This window comes from Haliotis rubra, unplaced genomic scaffold (assembly GCF_003918875.1).
Source record: "Haliotis rubra isolate DU_JTF1 unplaced genomic scaffold, ASM391887v1 Scf456, whole genome shotgun sequence".
Lineage (NCBI taxonomy): Eukaryota > Metazoa > Mollusca > Gastropoda > Lepetellida > Haliotidae > Haliotis > Haliotis rubra.
In genome coordinates, this window is record NW_025767142.1 from 47,371 (window position 1) to 60,980 (window position 13,610).

The window sequence follows — 13,610 nt, forward strand, 5'->3', positions numbered from 1 at the left end:
CTGTAAACAATGGAGTCTGGACCAGACAACCCAGTGATCAATATCATGAGTATCGACATCCTCAAATGGTATACGATGACATGTGTCAACCACGGCAGTGAGCCTGACCACCCGATCCCGTTAATCGCCTTTTACGACAAACGTGGGTTGCTGAAGACCAATTCTAACCCGGATCTTCACGGGTCAGGTTACTTAGAACTACCTTAATAACGAATACTGAAGCAAACTCGATACATCATTCCGAAACAAGCAAACCCGCTCTCCTGCCAGCCACCTCAAGTCGATTGTGCCAATCTGTTGTGTTCAGAATGATAATGTTATAAATGGATTGCGGTATATTTTTATGTTATTCAATAGCATTTAATTGGGTAACCAATCAATTCCTTTACGTCTATATTTCAACAAAAACATATTGGCCGCACCAGCTGGCGAAGTTGTCATTACTGACTTATAAATGTCAAAGTCCCTTACCTGTTGCTAACCAGTATGTTCTGGGTGTGTTGTACTGAGCGGCGTAGGTACTTGGACGTCTTGCGTGCGTCTTAAAATCCCATATCACATTGGAGAAAATTGTCCATCTAATATCCATTAGAAATAACCCCATTGAACCCAAATTTAATTTAACTAAGTTCTTTTTGCTAATTTTTTTTTCATAATGATAACGCCACGAACGAAACAATTATTCTTTTCTTTCATTTTTCTATCAAATTTTGAAACATCTTTTAAATTACCCGATAAATACCATCATTATCACCAGGTTGCGCGGTACACAGGGAAACAAGGTCTCCTCAGAACCCTTTCATGTATGCGTCGCACACTTACATGACCCTATTGCGAACGTCAACAAACGAATACTAATCTAAACAAACCCAACCCCTGCAGCATAAAGTACATACGTTTTTGTCTTTATTTTTCTGTTCCAGACAGTGTATTTCCATTATGAACGCACCCGACACCCAGACTGTTTACTGCAGCCACCGAAATTCATATTTCAAAAGCTAAGAATCCTGTTCTAACCTTTCTGAGGCGAGCGTGCATTACTTATTAACACTCCTACCCGTTGCCATGGAAAAGAGTGAAATACTACGGCATTTCAGATTAAAGTTCAAGGAATCGACTAGTCTGTCTCATAGCCCCAGAACCACATTATTTTCCCAACTGTCTTGTCCTCCCTGCAATGCTAAAGCCCTAAGACCCGTGAAGATCCGGGGTAGAATAGGTCTTCAGCAACCCATGCTTGCACAAAAGGCGACTATGCTTGTCGTAAGAGGCGACTAACGGGATCGGGTGGTCAGGCTCGCTGACTTGGTTGACACATGTCATCGGTTCCCAATTGAGCAGATCGATGCTCATGCTGTTGATCACTGGATTGTCTGGTCCAGACTCGATTATTTACAGACCGCCACCATATAGCTGCAATATTGCTGAGTGCGGCGTAAAACTAAAATCACTCACTCACTAAAGCCCAAAATGAAGCAAGTCTTGATTCCCCAGATTCAGGCCTCCAGCTCATGGGGCTCCTTTTCAATTTAAATGGTGAGTGAGTGAGTGAGAGAGTTTAGTTTTACGCCTCTTTTAGCAATACTCCAGCAATAAAACGGCGTGGACACCAGAAATGGGCTTCGCACATTGGTACCCATGTGGGGAATCGAACCCGGGTCGTCAGCGTGACGAGCAAACGCTTTAACCATTAGGCTACCCCACCGCCCGAAATTTAAATGTGTCCATTTGTAACTATCAAAATTATATATATTCAGGGACTAAGCGTTTGTCGAGGAATCGACGTGTAATGTTGTAACACAGACGTTAGTAAAACACGAGTATGGTCATGTAATGTGAATCTTTGGCGCCTTGTGTTGATATCAATTTTCACCTTTAACCTTTAAGATAGCTGCCTTGCGTGATCACCTAGCGCTAAAGTAATTCCGTCACAATTCAGAGATATTAAATTATGTAAATATATTATTTTCGTGTTGTCGCTCAGATAGCCTGACCTCAAACGATCCTCTAATCTGCGAGGATATCACGTGACGCGATAAGGTCGTGACCTCCTCGGTTGCATAAATACCATCCGTGATATAATCATTGTTCACCACATTCACCCGTCCATGATGCCAGGTAAGGTTGTAGATCATATTTCAATTATCATTCTTAATAACACCGATATTTATAGATGGTAACTGTGTTATTGTTTTGAATAGCAAACATTCCATCTGTAGAATATAATGCAATATCGACAGATAAGACGGTACGTAGAACATGGCGGTAGATACGCTGGCATTCGTAGGTTGGTTGGTTGGTTTGTTGTTTAACGTCACACTCACCAATATTCCAGCCATATGGCTGCGTTCTGTAAATAATCGAGTCTGAACCAGACAATCCAGTGATCAACAGCATGAGCATCAAATCCACGCAATTGGGGTATACGTAGGAATATACCAACGGCACGTACACAACAACGCACGCTCATCCTTAAAACATACTTACAATCTCACACTTTCACACGCAATCATACAAGCCACACAAGCACAAGCACAAGCACACACAAGCACACACAAGCACACATCAAGTTTAAGGTTATACAGAGCTAGTAAACTTTTTGAGTCATTGAGTTATGGACTCGCTTGTGTTCTTCTCAATTGGGTATCCTAATTTTCCTTTGAGTAACCAAATAAATTGTACCCACCTGAATCAAACTCCACTGGGTATTTTGCTGTTTTCCATTAATTAAAAAAAATAAAATAAAGTATAATAAAGTTCATATGTTGGTTTACATGTTTGTTATTTATAGTTTATCTGTAATTTGAGAAACCATAAGAAATACTGCAAGTCGCCACGTTCATGTGTTGAAATAGAAAACCTCTCAATATATTTCAGTTATTTTATCTATCCTCAGTAACACCCGAGCTAAGATTGGACATTTTTGTGTGTACGCATGTAAGATCAAATTTATTGAGTATTTACAAATATCCATGCGTTCTTGTACGCAACAGACATAATAGGAATAGAGTTTTCACATAAATGTTTGCGTAATTTACGCAGATACGCAGCTTATCTGTACCTCTGCAGTTATATATTAAATATATCAAATATTTTATATATCTTACATAGTATTTTTTGCCTGATTTCAATACACGTATATGTTAAAGTGAACAGAATAAGGTTCCCTTTTAATACCCCTCAACTAAAAGCCTTTTCTGTCAGCTATTTCTTTTTATCTAAACAGACTTTAGAGAACGTCCATTGATTAACGATTTCACAGACAGTTCGTAAGGAATCCATATTGCAAGTTTCACTCGTTTACGTGCATGTTATCACATGACTGATGGTAGTCGTGACTATGTATATGCAGCCTTAGGCACGGGGTAACAATAGGTTGGACTGTAGCTTTAACGGTTGCACGAACCATACTACCAAAGTGGAATGGTAAAATTGATATCCTGATTTGGGAAGGTCGGATAAATGAGGGTCAACTAACTCAACTATCATTCGTAACTACTTGCCTCTTTCCGTGACCTACAAGAAGACTCGTCGCACCTGTATAGTACGGCATTATTGCCAAAAATCGTGGCAAACCAATCAAATCGCGCGTAGTAAAACGCATTTCGAAGCTTGAAAATGGCGGCACCGTCAAACTTTGAAACTTTGTAAACTATGCAAAGCACAATTTAAACATAAGCTTTAAGCTAAAGGATCAGCAACTTTAAACACTGAAACATCCTCACGAAGGGAATGACTGTATAGCTGTTTTGACCACAGTATGTGGGATTATACTGGAGTAGCCATGTTTTGAAATTCAGAGTTATCTTTCCTTGGAAATAGAACTAGACTATTTTCATCTCCGTGCCTGTTTGCGCTTAGACCATGGCCCAGTCGTGAACATGGCCACGAGTGGGGTACAAGTCGCCATCCGGCTTGCCGGAATTACACGAATAGTTACGAATGGGTCAACTATATTATAATATACGTTTATCGCTGAAGAGGAAATCATGGAATTATGAGACAGCCAAAGATTCAAAACACAGAGGTATATATAAATAACTAAATAGTTCATATATGTGTAATGGTTGACATGTACATGTAGTTGCAATAAGACAGATAAGTAAGTCAGTAAGATACGAAAATCAAAACGTATTATGGACAGATAGTGCTGGTTCTTAAACTGAGTGCGGTGGGGTAGTCTAGTGGTTAAGCGTTTGCTCGTCACGCCGAAGACCCAGGTTCGAATCCCCACATGGGTACAATGTGTGAAGCCCATTTCTGGTGTCCCTCGCTGTGATATTGCTGGAATATTGCTAAAAGCGGCGTAAAACCATACTCATTCACTCACTCTTAAAATGATCAGTGTTGACCTCTATATAGGTCTGAGGGGAATGGGGGGTCTACTATGACGTACATGAATATCGATCAAACTTTCAAGGCCACTTGATCCCCTTAAACATTGCCAAATCCATTTCGACTTATACAACACCAATCAATCAATGAGATTGAAACAGTCTTGCACGAACATGCATTTCAAATTTCGAGATGACCTTGAGTCATCAATCAAATTCTGTTAATGGGGAATCTAAAGCCCCTGAAATGTAACTCCTCGATAATATATCCCCGAGTCAGGTACGAGGGCCTATTGACGTTGTGCGATGATCTCAAGACGGTTCAGCTATATTCCCGTTGCTGCAAACGCTAGGACATTGACCACAAGGGTGCAATAAAAACCCAGTATATGTCGCTGTCACGGTTTAGCCCCGATAACCTGCCTCGCAATAGATCTTTTATTTCCGCTCTTGATCGAAATACATCACATTGTTATGAGGAGTGTAGTTGTGTCAAGCACTTACCCTCTACTTGAAGTCATAATTGTTACCATTCTGCACACTCAGCAGATTTAACCACGGCTGATCTTCAAGAGCCAAGAAGCGTCTCGGTAACCGATTACAAATTTGGTTTTGTGCAGGATTTTTTGTCTCCTCGATCGCTAGCATCTTCTGTAAGTGGCTTCAAGTTTCCAGACTGACCGGGAAGCTCAGTATGTAGGTAAACTGAGTATGTCAACTTCATGACTTCGGTGCGATATGATACATTGCTACTAACAGCAACGGAGCTTGGCAACAAGCAACTTTGTATTTACAGGAAAAGCCTCATCTTACTAATATCATATCAATTTACTATTTTTATTTTGCAATACACAGAAGAAAATAATAACACAAGACGTTAACGACAGAAAATAATCTCAAAACAGATTTAACTGTCGTAGAAGGCAAAATAGAGGTGGAAATCGTTAAAAGGATAGCAAAAAATCAACGATTGCCCCGATTCTTGTAGATATGCCTTGCCTTAGTGGTAGGATCAGTTGGGCGGTGGGGTAGCCTAGCGGTTAAAGCGCTCGCTCGTCACGCCGAAGACCCGGGTTCGATTCCCCACATGGGTACAATCAGTGGTATTGCGATGGCTAGTGTAAATATACATTATCGCCCACAAGCATGATGAACTATTGTTATATTCCACGTTCCAGAGGTAGGAAATAGGGTAGCTGGTGGTTGAAGTGTTCGCTGGTACCAGCAAACAGCCGGTTCGAATCCATATGAACAATGTCCATTTCACCCTAGCATGGTATTGTTGTATTGATCTTCTTTAAACAACTGAACATGTCAACAACTTTATGAAATTTTGAGTCTGTCAATAGTTTACTCGGACCCCTTTTGACCTTATTATGATGACGTTAGCTGAAATATAACATGACGTATGACAGTCCCGGAGTGAATGCCTAATGTCAGTCCCGGAGTGAAAGAAACAAAGGGAAGTAACCGAAGTTGTTTTGGAATGCACTCATCCCTCTTACAACAACTGAACCATTCTATTTTCCGTCTCGCCACCCCTCTCTGCAATGCAAAAGCTCTAAATGAAGCAGTTCTATATTTTCTTCAGGTTCAGAATCTTTCATCTCGCTAAAGAGTCAGTTTCAACATGTGGTTTGTTACATGTCCATTTCCACATTGAAAATACATTATAATTAATCCGGAAACCAACAAACAACAAGGACACGTTATCCACTTAAGAGTTGTATTTTAAAATTTACAAACTATACAAATCACTGCCAAAGAATCACAATGGAACTACACAATAGAGTAGCAGTACAAATTCAGTGGAGGTAGTCTGATTCCCCTTATAGCTTGAAACTGGCCTTGATAGTCCTGATCCACGAAGTCAACATCAGACGACTGAACGGATTGATGCCGGTCACTGGAAGTTGCAGTAGTATTAGGCCTAACGTCCGTCAAGCCGCCGGCGCTGAAATTGACGGGCCGCAAGCGTTGAAAGTCTGATCAAACCGGCGTTCCAGGTCTTCCTGACGCTGGAGAATGCTTCTCAACTGAGCTGAAATTTCTTCGAAGTGAAATGAGCTTCCCTTTTTCTCGCACATGCTCAATTAAGCAACGTTCAAACGTTCACGGTTCAAACATCTGTCTGCTCGTGGGGAGTACATTGAGCAAGACTGAAGGTAGCGACCCCTGTCGATACAAAGTCACGTGACTGGTCACATGATTACACACGGCAGTGATATATAGTACGGTGTTTGTTTGTTGTTTAACGCCGCCTTCAGCAGACTCCCAGCTATATGGGGATATAGAATCTTCAAGATTGTCCACATCGATGTTCATGCTGTTGACCACTGGGGGGTCTGGTAGAGACTGGATTATTTACAGACCGCCATCAAAAAGCAGGAACAGTGCTGAGTGCGGCGTTAAACAATAACTGACTGAGTTTGGTTTTACGCCGCTTTTAGCAATATTCCAGCAATATCACGGCGGGGGACACCAGAAATGGGCTTCACTCATTGTACCCATGTGGGGATTCGAACCCGGGTCTTCGGCGTGACGAGCCAACGCTTTAACCACTAGACTACCCCACCGCCCCCGTTAAACAATAACCCAACCTGCCAACCAATTAACTATTTGAATAGTGTTCGTAACACCTCCAGTGTTTTGAATCATAATGTCCACCAGTACACATGACTATCGAAGTTCATCGCAATGCTTGTCACACATTCACACATTTTTCTCGACACGAACAGGACAGTGTCTCCGTATTCTCTCACACACAATTACTGAGGTACAGACCCAACGGCTTTATCCCCACCCCCTACCCCTATTATCACTGACCACTAATTACCCCCAGCAAACCCCGTGTCGCACTGTGGGTCCGTGGCAAATATTACTGAAGATTGGTCCCCTCGAGATCAGACAATGCAATTGAGATGTCAATTGCACTGCCCACGCTCGCCCCGTGGGCAGTGTCCGTCCTCCACAGTCATCCAGTGGTCAATATTAATTTTCACGCAAAGGTCACTGACCGTTACTGCATAACCGTTTGCGACATTTCCACTCCTCCCTGGGGTGAGTACTAGTGCACCGTTTTCATCAAGAAGTGTTTACATTCACTGGGTGGCTCATGCAGATGTCCAGTCTCGTAAAACCTCGTTGGGTCTTCATTTAACCTCGTTATATCTCGTTGGACCTCGGTCACAAATTCTACAGCTTCATAAGACTTCCGGAAACTCATTTAACCGGCTAGGGATGTTGACTTGAAGCCATACACTGTAAAAAATGTGTTTAGAACGTAAACACAAATAATACATGTTTAGATCTGAACCTGTCGACGAATGCTCTACCTGAACAGCCTAAACACAGCCTAAACACCAGCTAAACAGCATCTGAACATGTGGACGCCTATTCAGTTGTATCTATGTTCTTCAATTTAGAAGACTGACGTCAAAGTGACGCCTCACTGTCTAAAATATAAATTATTCTGTTCTGAAGACAGGCAGAGAACCAAAACTAGCGCACAACGCGACTTAACGCAGCGCACCACGCGCGGATACTATCAATACAAGGTTAGAAATAGCAATGCAAGTATCAAAGACCAGAACCTGTCTTGTATAACACAGCGCGAACACAGATGACTCCCAATCGTCAACCCACGGACCGCGGTGTAGGTGTCTGAGGCAGTAGGTCATTGCAATTGGGTATAACAAGGAATATGGATGAAGCAGTACTAAACTCACGGGCTTGTGATGAAAGGATTTGCGTCTCAACACAGCTGGGTCGAACCCTTTCCGTGTGCAATTGGTGCAGTTTATGTTCCTGATAATGCTTGTATGTTTTTTAGCGGCGTAAAACTATATGCATTCAGACACTCTGTCCTCGGAAGAGTAAACCCGAATGAGATCTGGTCATTGCAAGTTTTTAAGTTGTTTCTTGATTGGAAATAGATTCTCTGTCTTATCCTTCAATCTATATGCATATTGAACATCCTGATTTAAGAACAAGAGGAGTCTTTGAATAATATTATCGATTTCTGGCGAACGACTGTCTACAACTTTCTCCAAGGATATCTTTTTTGACATTGTACGCCAGCCTAACGTTACATATATTTTCGTGTTTCATTGTAATTGAAGTTGAATGCCAACATCTACCTACAACAGGGCATTATCACAGCCAGTATCTCACATGGGCTACTGCCTACGTTTCTCTGAGTTCTGGAATATAAGGGTGGTCGGAGTATGCAGGTAACAAAACCAAAAGGCCCTTAACAGCTATTTCGATCTGGCTTTAAAGCAGCAATGAAAACAAAACAAAAATGACCAGCGTCATATACCCAGCTCCACTGCTGACATGAAGCTAAACAGACCAGTTCCGCACAAAATGTCATCCGCTTAATAATGTCTGTGGTTGTATTCAGCTTAAGTTATCATGTTTAAAAAAATCAGCACTGAATATCTAAATGCATGGTTAGTTTAATTACTGGATAGATTCCATTAATAAAAACAAAAGTTCAAAAACACAGTGTGGTCTTACGGTCACCGCGCATGCGTGACAGGTCTTACTCTTTGGTCAACTTATCTGTATCTCCAAAGCTCTGAAACAGCGTTCTTGTTGTATTCGTTCGTTTTACCTTTGTGTTTACGCCGCATAGTGACATTTCTTCTGAAACAGATCTATGTCCAGAACGTTTTTCTTTACTGTGGTGGTGTGTGGTCCTGTGCACAGAGCTCAGGTCACAAATCAAGTGAAGTTAAGCAACGTTGGGCTCGGAGTCTTTGGATGGGTGACCGTGTTTGGCAGCTTGACTCCTGAGAGCTTCCAGGACTTCGGTCCTTCCCCACAACGAAGTACTAAGCACCTTAGGCAAGCGAGTTTATTCAAAATTGCCTCTGTTCACCAGCAGACAATGGGTACCCGGTGGTATAAGTCGTGTCCGGGGTAATAATGTGCTGTGCGTTTATTGTTCGCGCTATGAGCATACCTAGTGGAAATTGGCGCTTTACAAATCCACACATTATTATTATTACTCATAATATTGGAATCTCTGCATTTCTACACAACAGTCGCAATTCAAAAGGATCAGACTAGATTTGTCGCTACATGGCTGAAACAATGCCGATAACTTTTAACTGACCAACTCAAACTGGATTGTCCGCTCCATCGACCACTTGATTGGCTGTTTTCAGGTCGACGTTGGGTACAGGTAGGGTAGGACATGATTACCATTGACGAGAACACCTGGTGTCTTCATTGATTTTGACTTCTTCATATATCTTTCACAGCCCGTTTCCCTGTACACCAAATTGAGTGTGTTTCTGAGGATAGTCGAGGCTGGTATTCTTTTGTTTAGACGATACATATTGTTTGCTTCATTGAGCCACCATCAAACATTAATGCTTCTTTTGTTCCGATGTTTCGCTTGCTGGGGACCAATTACTAAATTACCAAGATGATAATAAAACGTTTCATTTCAACTTTGAATTATATTATCACCACCTCACACAACCCAGCAATTTGTACAATTTCTTCATATCAACACCGACGTCGTTGTAGTATCTCATGGTGGATAGTTCCCACAGCTGTAGTCTATCTGGGTCGGAATGCTGTAAGGTAGCTGGCTAATGGCTAACCTCCCTCACCCCACCCCTCCTGAATCACCCCCAACCCAAGACTAGCGCTTAGTCTCTGAATATATTAATTTTGATAGTAAGAAACAAACCCATTTATTTTGAAAAGGAGCCCCAGTGAGATGGGAGATTCAGAATCTGAACCTGGGTAATCTAGACTTGCTTCATTTCGGGCTTTGGCATTGCAGGGAGGGCTAAGCAGTAGGGAAAATAATGTGTTTCACGGACTGTGAGACAGACTGCCCAAATCCCTATGCGCCTCTGTAGTACTCCATACACATCTGATACAGGTGATAGTACCCTCGCGTTCAGGTAAACAGACGGGTCGTGTTAACACCGTCCGGAGGTGCCATTACTGAGTGTTTCACTGTGTGTACGTATGTGGGTCTTCACTGCTGTGAGTGTCTGTAGGGGTCCTACAGCGTGTCTGTGTTTTTATCGGTTAGTGGCTCGACTGTGTAATCTAGCCTACGTGTGTTATGGCGAGTAATGGTGGCACAGATACATTATCTTCACCGGCCTATAGCAACTTCGTAAACAAAAAGGTTATAAAACAACGTAACCTCATGTTCTTTAGACTGCTTCCGAGTCCACTGAACATGTACTTCAAACCGCGGTGTAGAGTTATGTCCCTTAACTGTTTCAGGATCGGAAAGCCACTGGTTCCAGACCCAGAACTTTTTGTTAAACGTCATGTTTTTCCAGATTATAATACAATAAAATGTTTGCACTAGACTTTAAGCGGACCCTTACACAAGATGTTACAAGAACAATATTTTTTTCTGTATTTTACTGCTTTACAATTACATGTATTAATAGGATTTAGAAATTTCATATTTGAATGGTTAATCCATCTAACGATTCAAAATAATTCATTTAAATGCTGACCTAACAATGCAAAGGATTGTTCACATGGAACTGATTACTATATCGTCACATGATCACTACTTGAAATCAACATGGCACCTGCTGGTGAGTACACAAAGTCCTTGTGAACAAGAAGATGTCGACTGAATTCTTATCTTGTAAAATGATTTGTTTGCGTTTTGTTTAACGCCGCACTCGGCCATATTCCAGTTATGTGACGGCGGTCTGTAAATAATTGAGTATGGAGCAGACAATCCAGTGATCAACATCATGAGCATCGATCTACTTTCTTGTTATATGAAGACTGAAAAGAAGTAAAGATTAAAGTCGTTGTACTTGAACATCGACATAACAAAACAACTGGGTACTCAACTAATATGTATCTGAAATCACGTTCCTCAAATCCGACCATCAGAAGGTCGGATCGGTCAGTCTACCAAAAGCCTCATTTCATCAGGCCTTGTGTTTGCATTATGACCACGCAAAAAGTAATAATTAATATGTTGCCTTAAGACACATTTTCGTCAGTTATCTTTACAACTGAACACACCCTAATGCCAAACTGAAGAACGCTACTGAAGTTAAAGAGATATTGAATGCTGCTTGTAATTAAGATAGTAAGGTTACCAGGTATTACCTCTCCCCGATTGTAATTGGTTTGCGTTCGGTTTCATGTCAAATATATTCCGCAAAGCAAACAGCTTTTGAGCAATTTTCTTCTTTTTACTTACATACTGGGTCAGATGGTGAGATGATAAACCGAATATATGCCATTTTGCTACCCTTAAGATACATTTGTCGAATTCTGATTGGTCAGTAGTCAAAGCATACGAAACCATGTACAGGCGGATTTGCCAGGGTGTACGAGTCGTACACCCCGTCAAATCTGTCATGTGACACACTACGCGGGTTGTACGAATGACCTTGACCTTAGATTGAATGTGGCTGCCATACGGCTGATTGCTTCGAAATGTTAGAGTTGGCGTATTCAATTATGAGTATAACCTGAGTAATAAAATTGTTGCCATAATTTCTTATTTGTTCGTGTCAATAAATATACCTAAAAAATTAAATGTTTCTGCATTACACTTGTCGTTTAACAAAAACTCAAATTTGATAATTTGGCACAGATACATTATCTTCACCGGCCTATAGCAACTTCGTAAACAAAAAGGTTATAAAACAACGTAACCTCATGTTCTTTAGACTGCTTCCGAGTCCACTGAACATGTACTTCAAACCGCGGTGTAGAGTTATGTCCCTTAACTGTTTCAGGATCGGAAAGCCACTGGTTCCAGACCCAGAACTTTTTGTTAAACGTCATGTTTTTCCAGATTATAATACAATAAAATGTTTGCACTAGACTTTAAGCGGACCCTTACACAAGATGTTACAAGAACAATATTTTTTTCTGTATTTTACTGCTTTACAATTACATGTATTAATAGGATTTAGAAATTTCATATTTGAATGGTTAATCCATCTAACGATTCAAAATAATTCATTTAAATGCTGACCTAACAATGCAAAGGATTGTTCACATGGAACTGATTACTATATCGTCACATGATCACTACTTGAAATCAACATGGCACCTGCTGGTGAGTACACAAAGTCCTTGTGAACAAGAAGATGTCGACTGAATTCTTATCTTGTAAAATGATTTGTTTGCGTTTTGTTTAACGCCGCACTCGGCCATATTCCAGTTATGTGACGGCGGTCTGTAAATAATTGAGTATGGAGCAGACAATCCAGTGATCAACATCATGAGCATCGATCTACTTTCTTGTTATATGAAGACTGAAAAGAAGTAAAGATTAAAGTCGTTGTACTTGAACATCGACATAACAAAACAACTGGGTACTCAACTAATATGTATCTGAAATCACGTTCCCTCAAATCCGACCATCAGAAGGTCGGATCGGTCAGTCTACCAAAAGCCTCATTTCATCAGGCCTTGTGTTTGCATTATGACCACGCAAAAAGTAATAATTAATATGTTGCCTTAAGACACATTTTCGTCAGTTATCTTTACAACTGAACACACCCTAATGCCAAACTGAAGAACGCTACTGAAGTTAAAAGAGATATTGAATGCTGCTTGTAATTAAGATAGTAAGGTTACCAGGTATTACCTCTCCCCGATTGTAATTGGTTTGCGTTCGGTTTCATGTCAAATATATTCCGCAAAGCAAACAGCTTTTGAGCAATTTTCTTCTTTTTACTTACATACTGGGTCAGATGGTGAGATGATAAACCGAATATATGCCATTTTGCTACCCTTAAGATACATTTGTCGAATTCTGATTGGTCAGTAGTCAAAGCATACGAAACCATGTACAGGCGGATTTGCCAGGGTGTACGAGTCGTACACCCCGTCAAATCTGTCATGTGACACACTACGCGGGTTGTACGAATGACCTTGACCTTAGATTGAATGTGGCTGCCATACGGCTGATTGCTTCGAAATGTTAGAGTTGGCGTATTCAATTATGAGTATAACCTGAGTAATAAAATTGTTGCCATAATTTCTTATTTGTTTGTGTCAATAAATATACCTAAAAAATTAAATGTTTCTGCATTACACTTGTCGTTTAACAAAAACTCAAATTTGATAATTTGGCACAGATACATTATCTTCACCGGCCTATAGCAACTTCGTAAACAAAAAGGTTATAAAACAACGTAACCTCATGTTCTTTAGACTGCTTCCGAGTCCACTGAACATGTACTTCAAACCGCGGTGTAGAGTTATGTCCCTTAACTGTTTCAGGATCGGAAAGCCACTGGTTCC

The 13,610-nt window shown here is 40.9% G+C and overlaps 1 protein-coding gene across 1 annotated transcript in view; it reads left to right on the plus strand.

Annotated features, from left to right (window-relative positions):
* The first annotated feature begins 2,085 nt into the window (after nt 1–2,085).
* The window catches only part of LOC124290082 (ras-related and estrogen-regulated growth inhibitor-like), an 89,587-nt gene continuing 78,062 nt past the window's right edge, over nt 2,086–13,610 (plus strand). Inside the window, exon 1 of the mRNA XM_046726769.1 lies at nt 2,086–2,118. Coding sequence (XP_046582725.1) covers nt 2,109–2,118 — 10 coding nt within the window. The 5' untranslated portion in view covers nt 2,086–2,108. The remainder of the gene's footprint in view (nt 2,119–13,610) is intronic.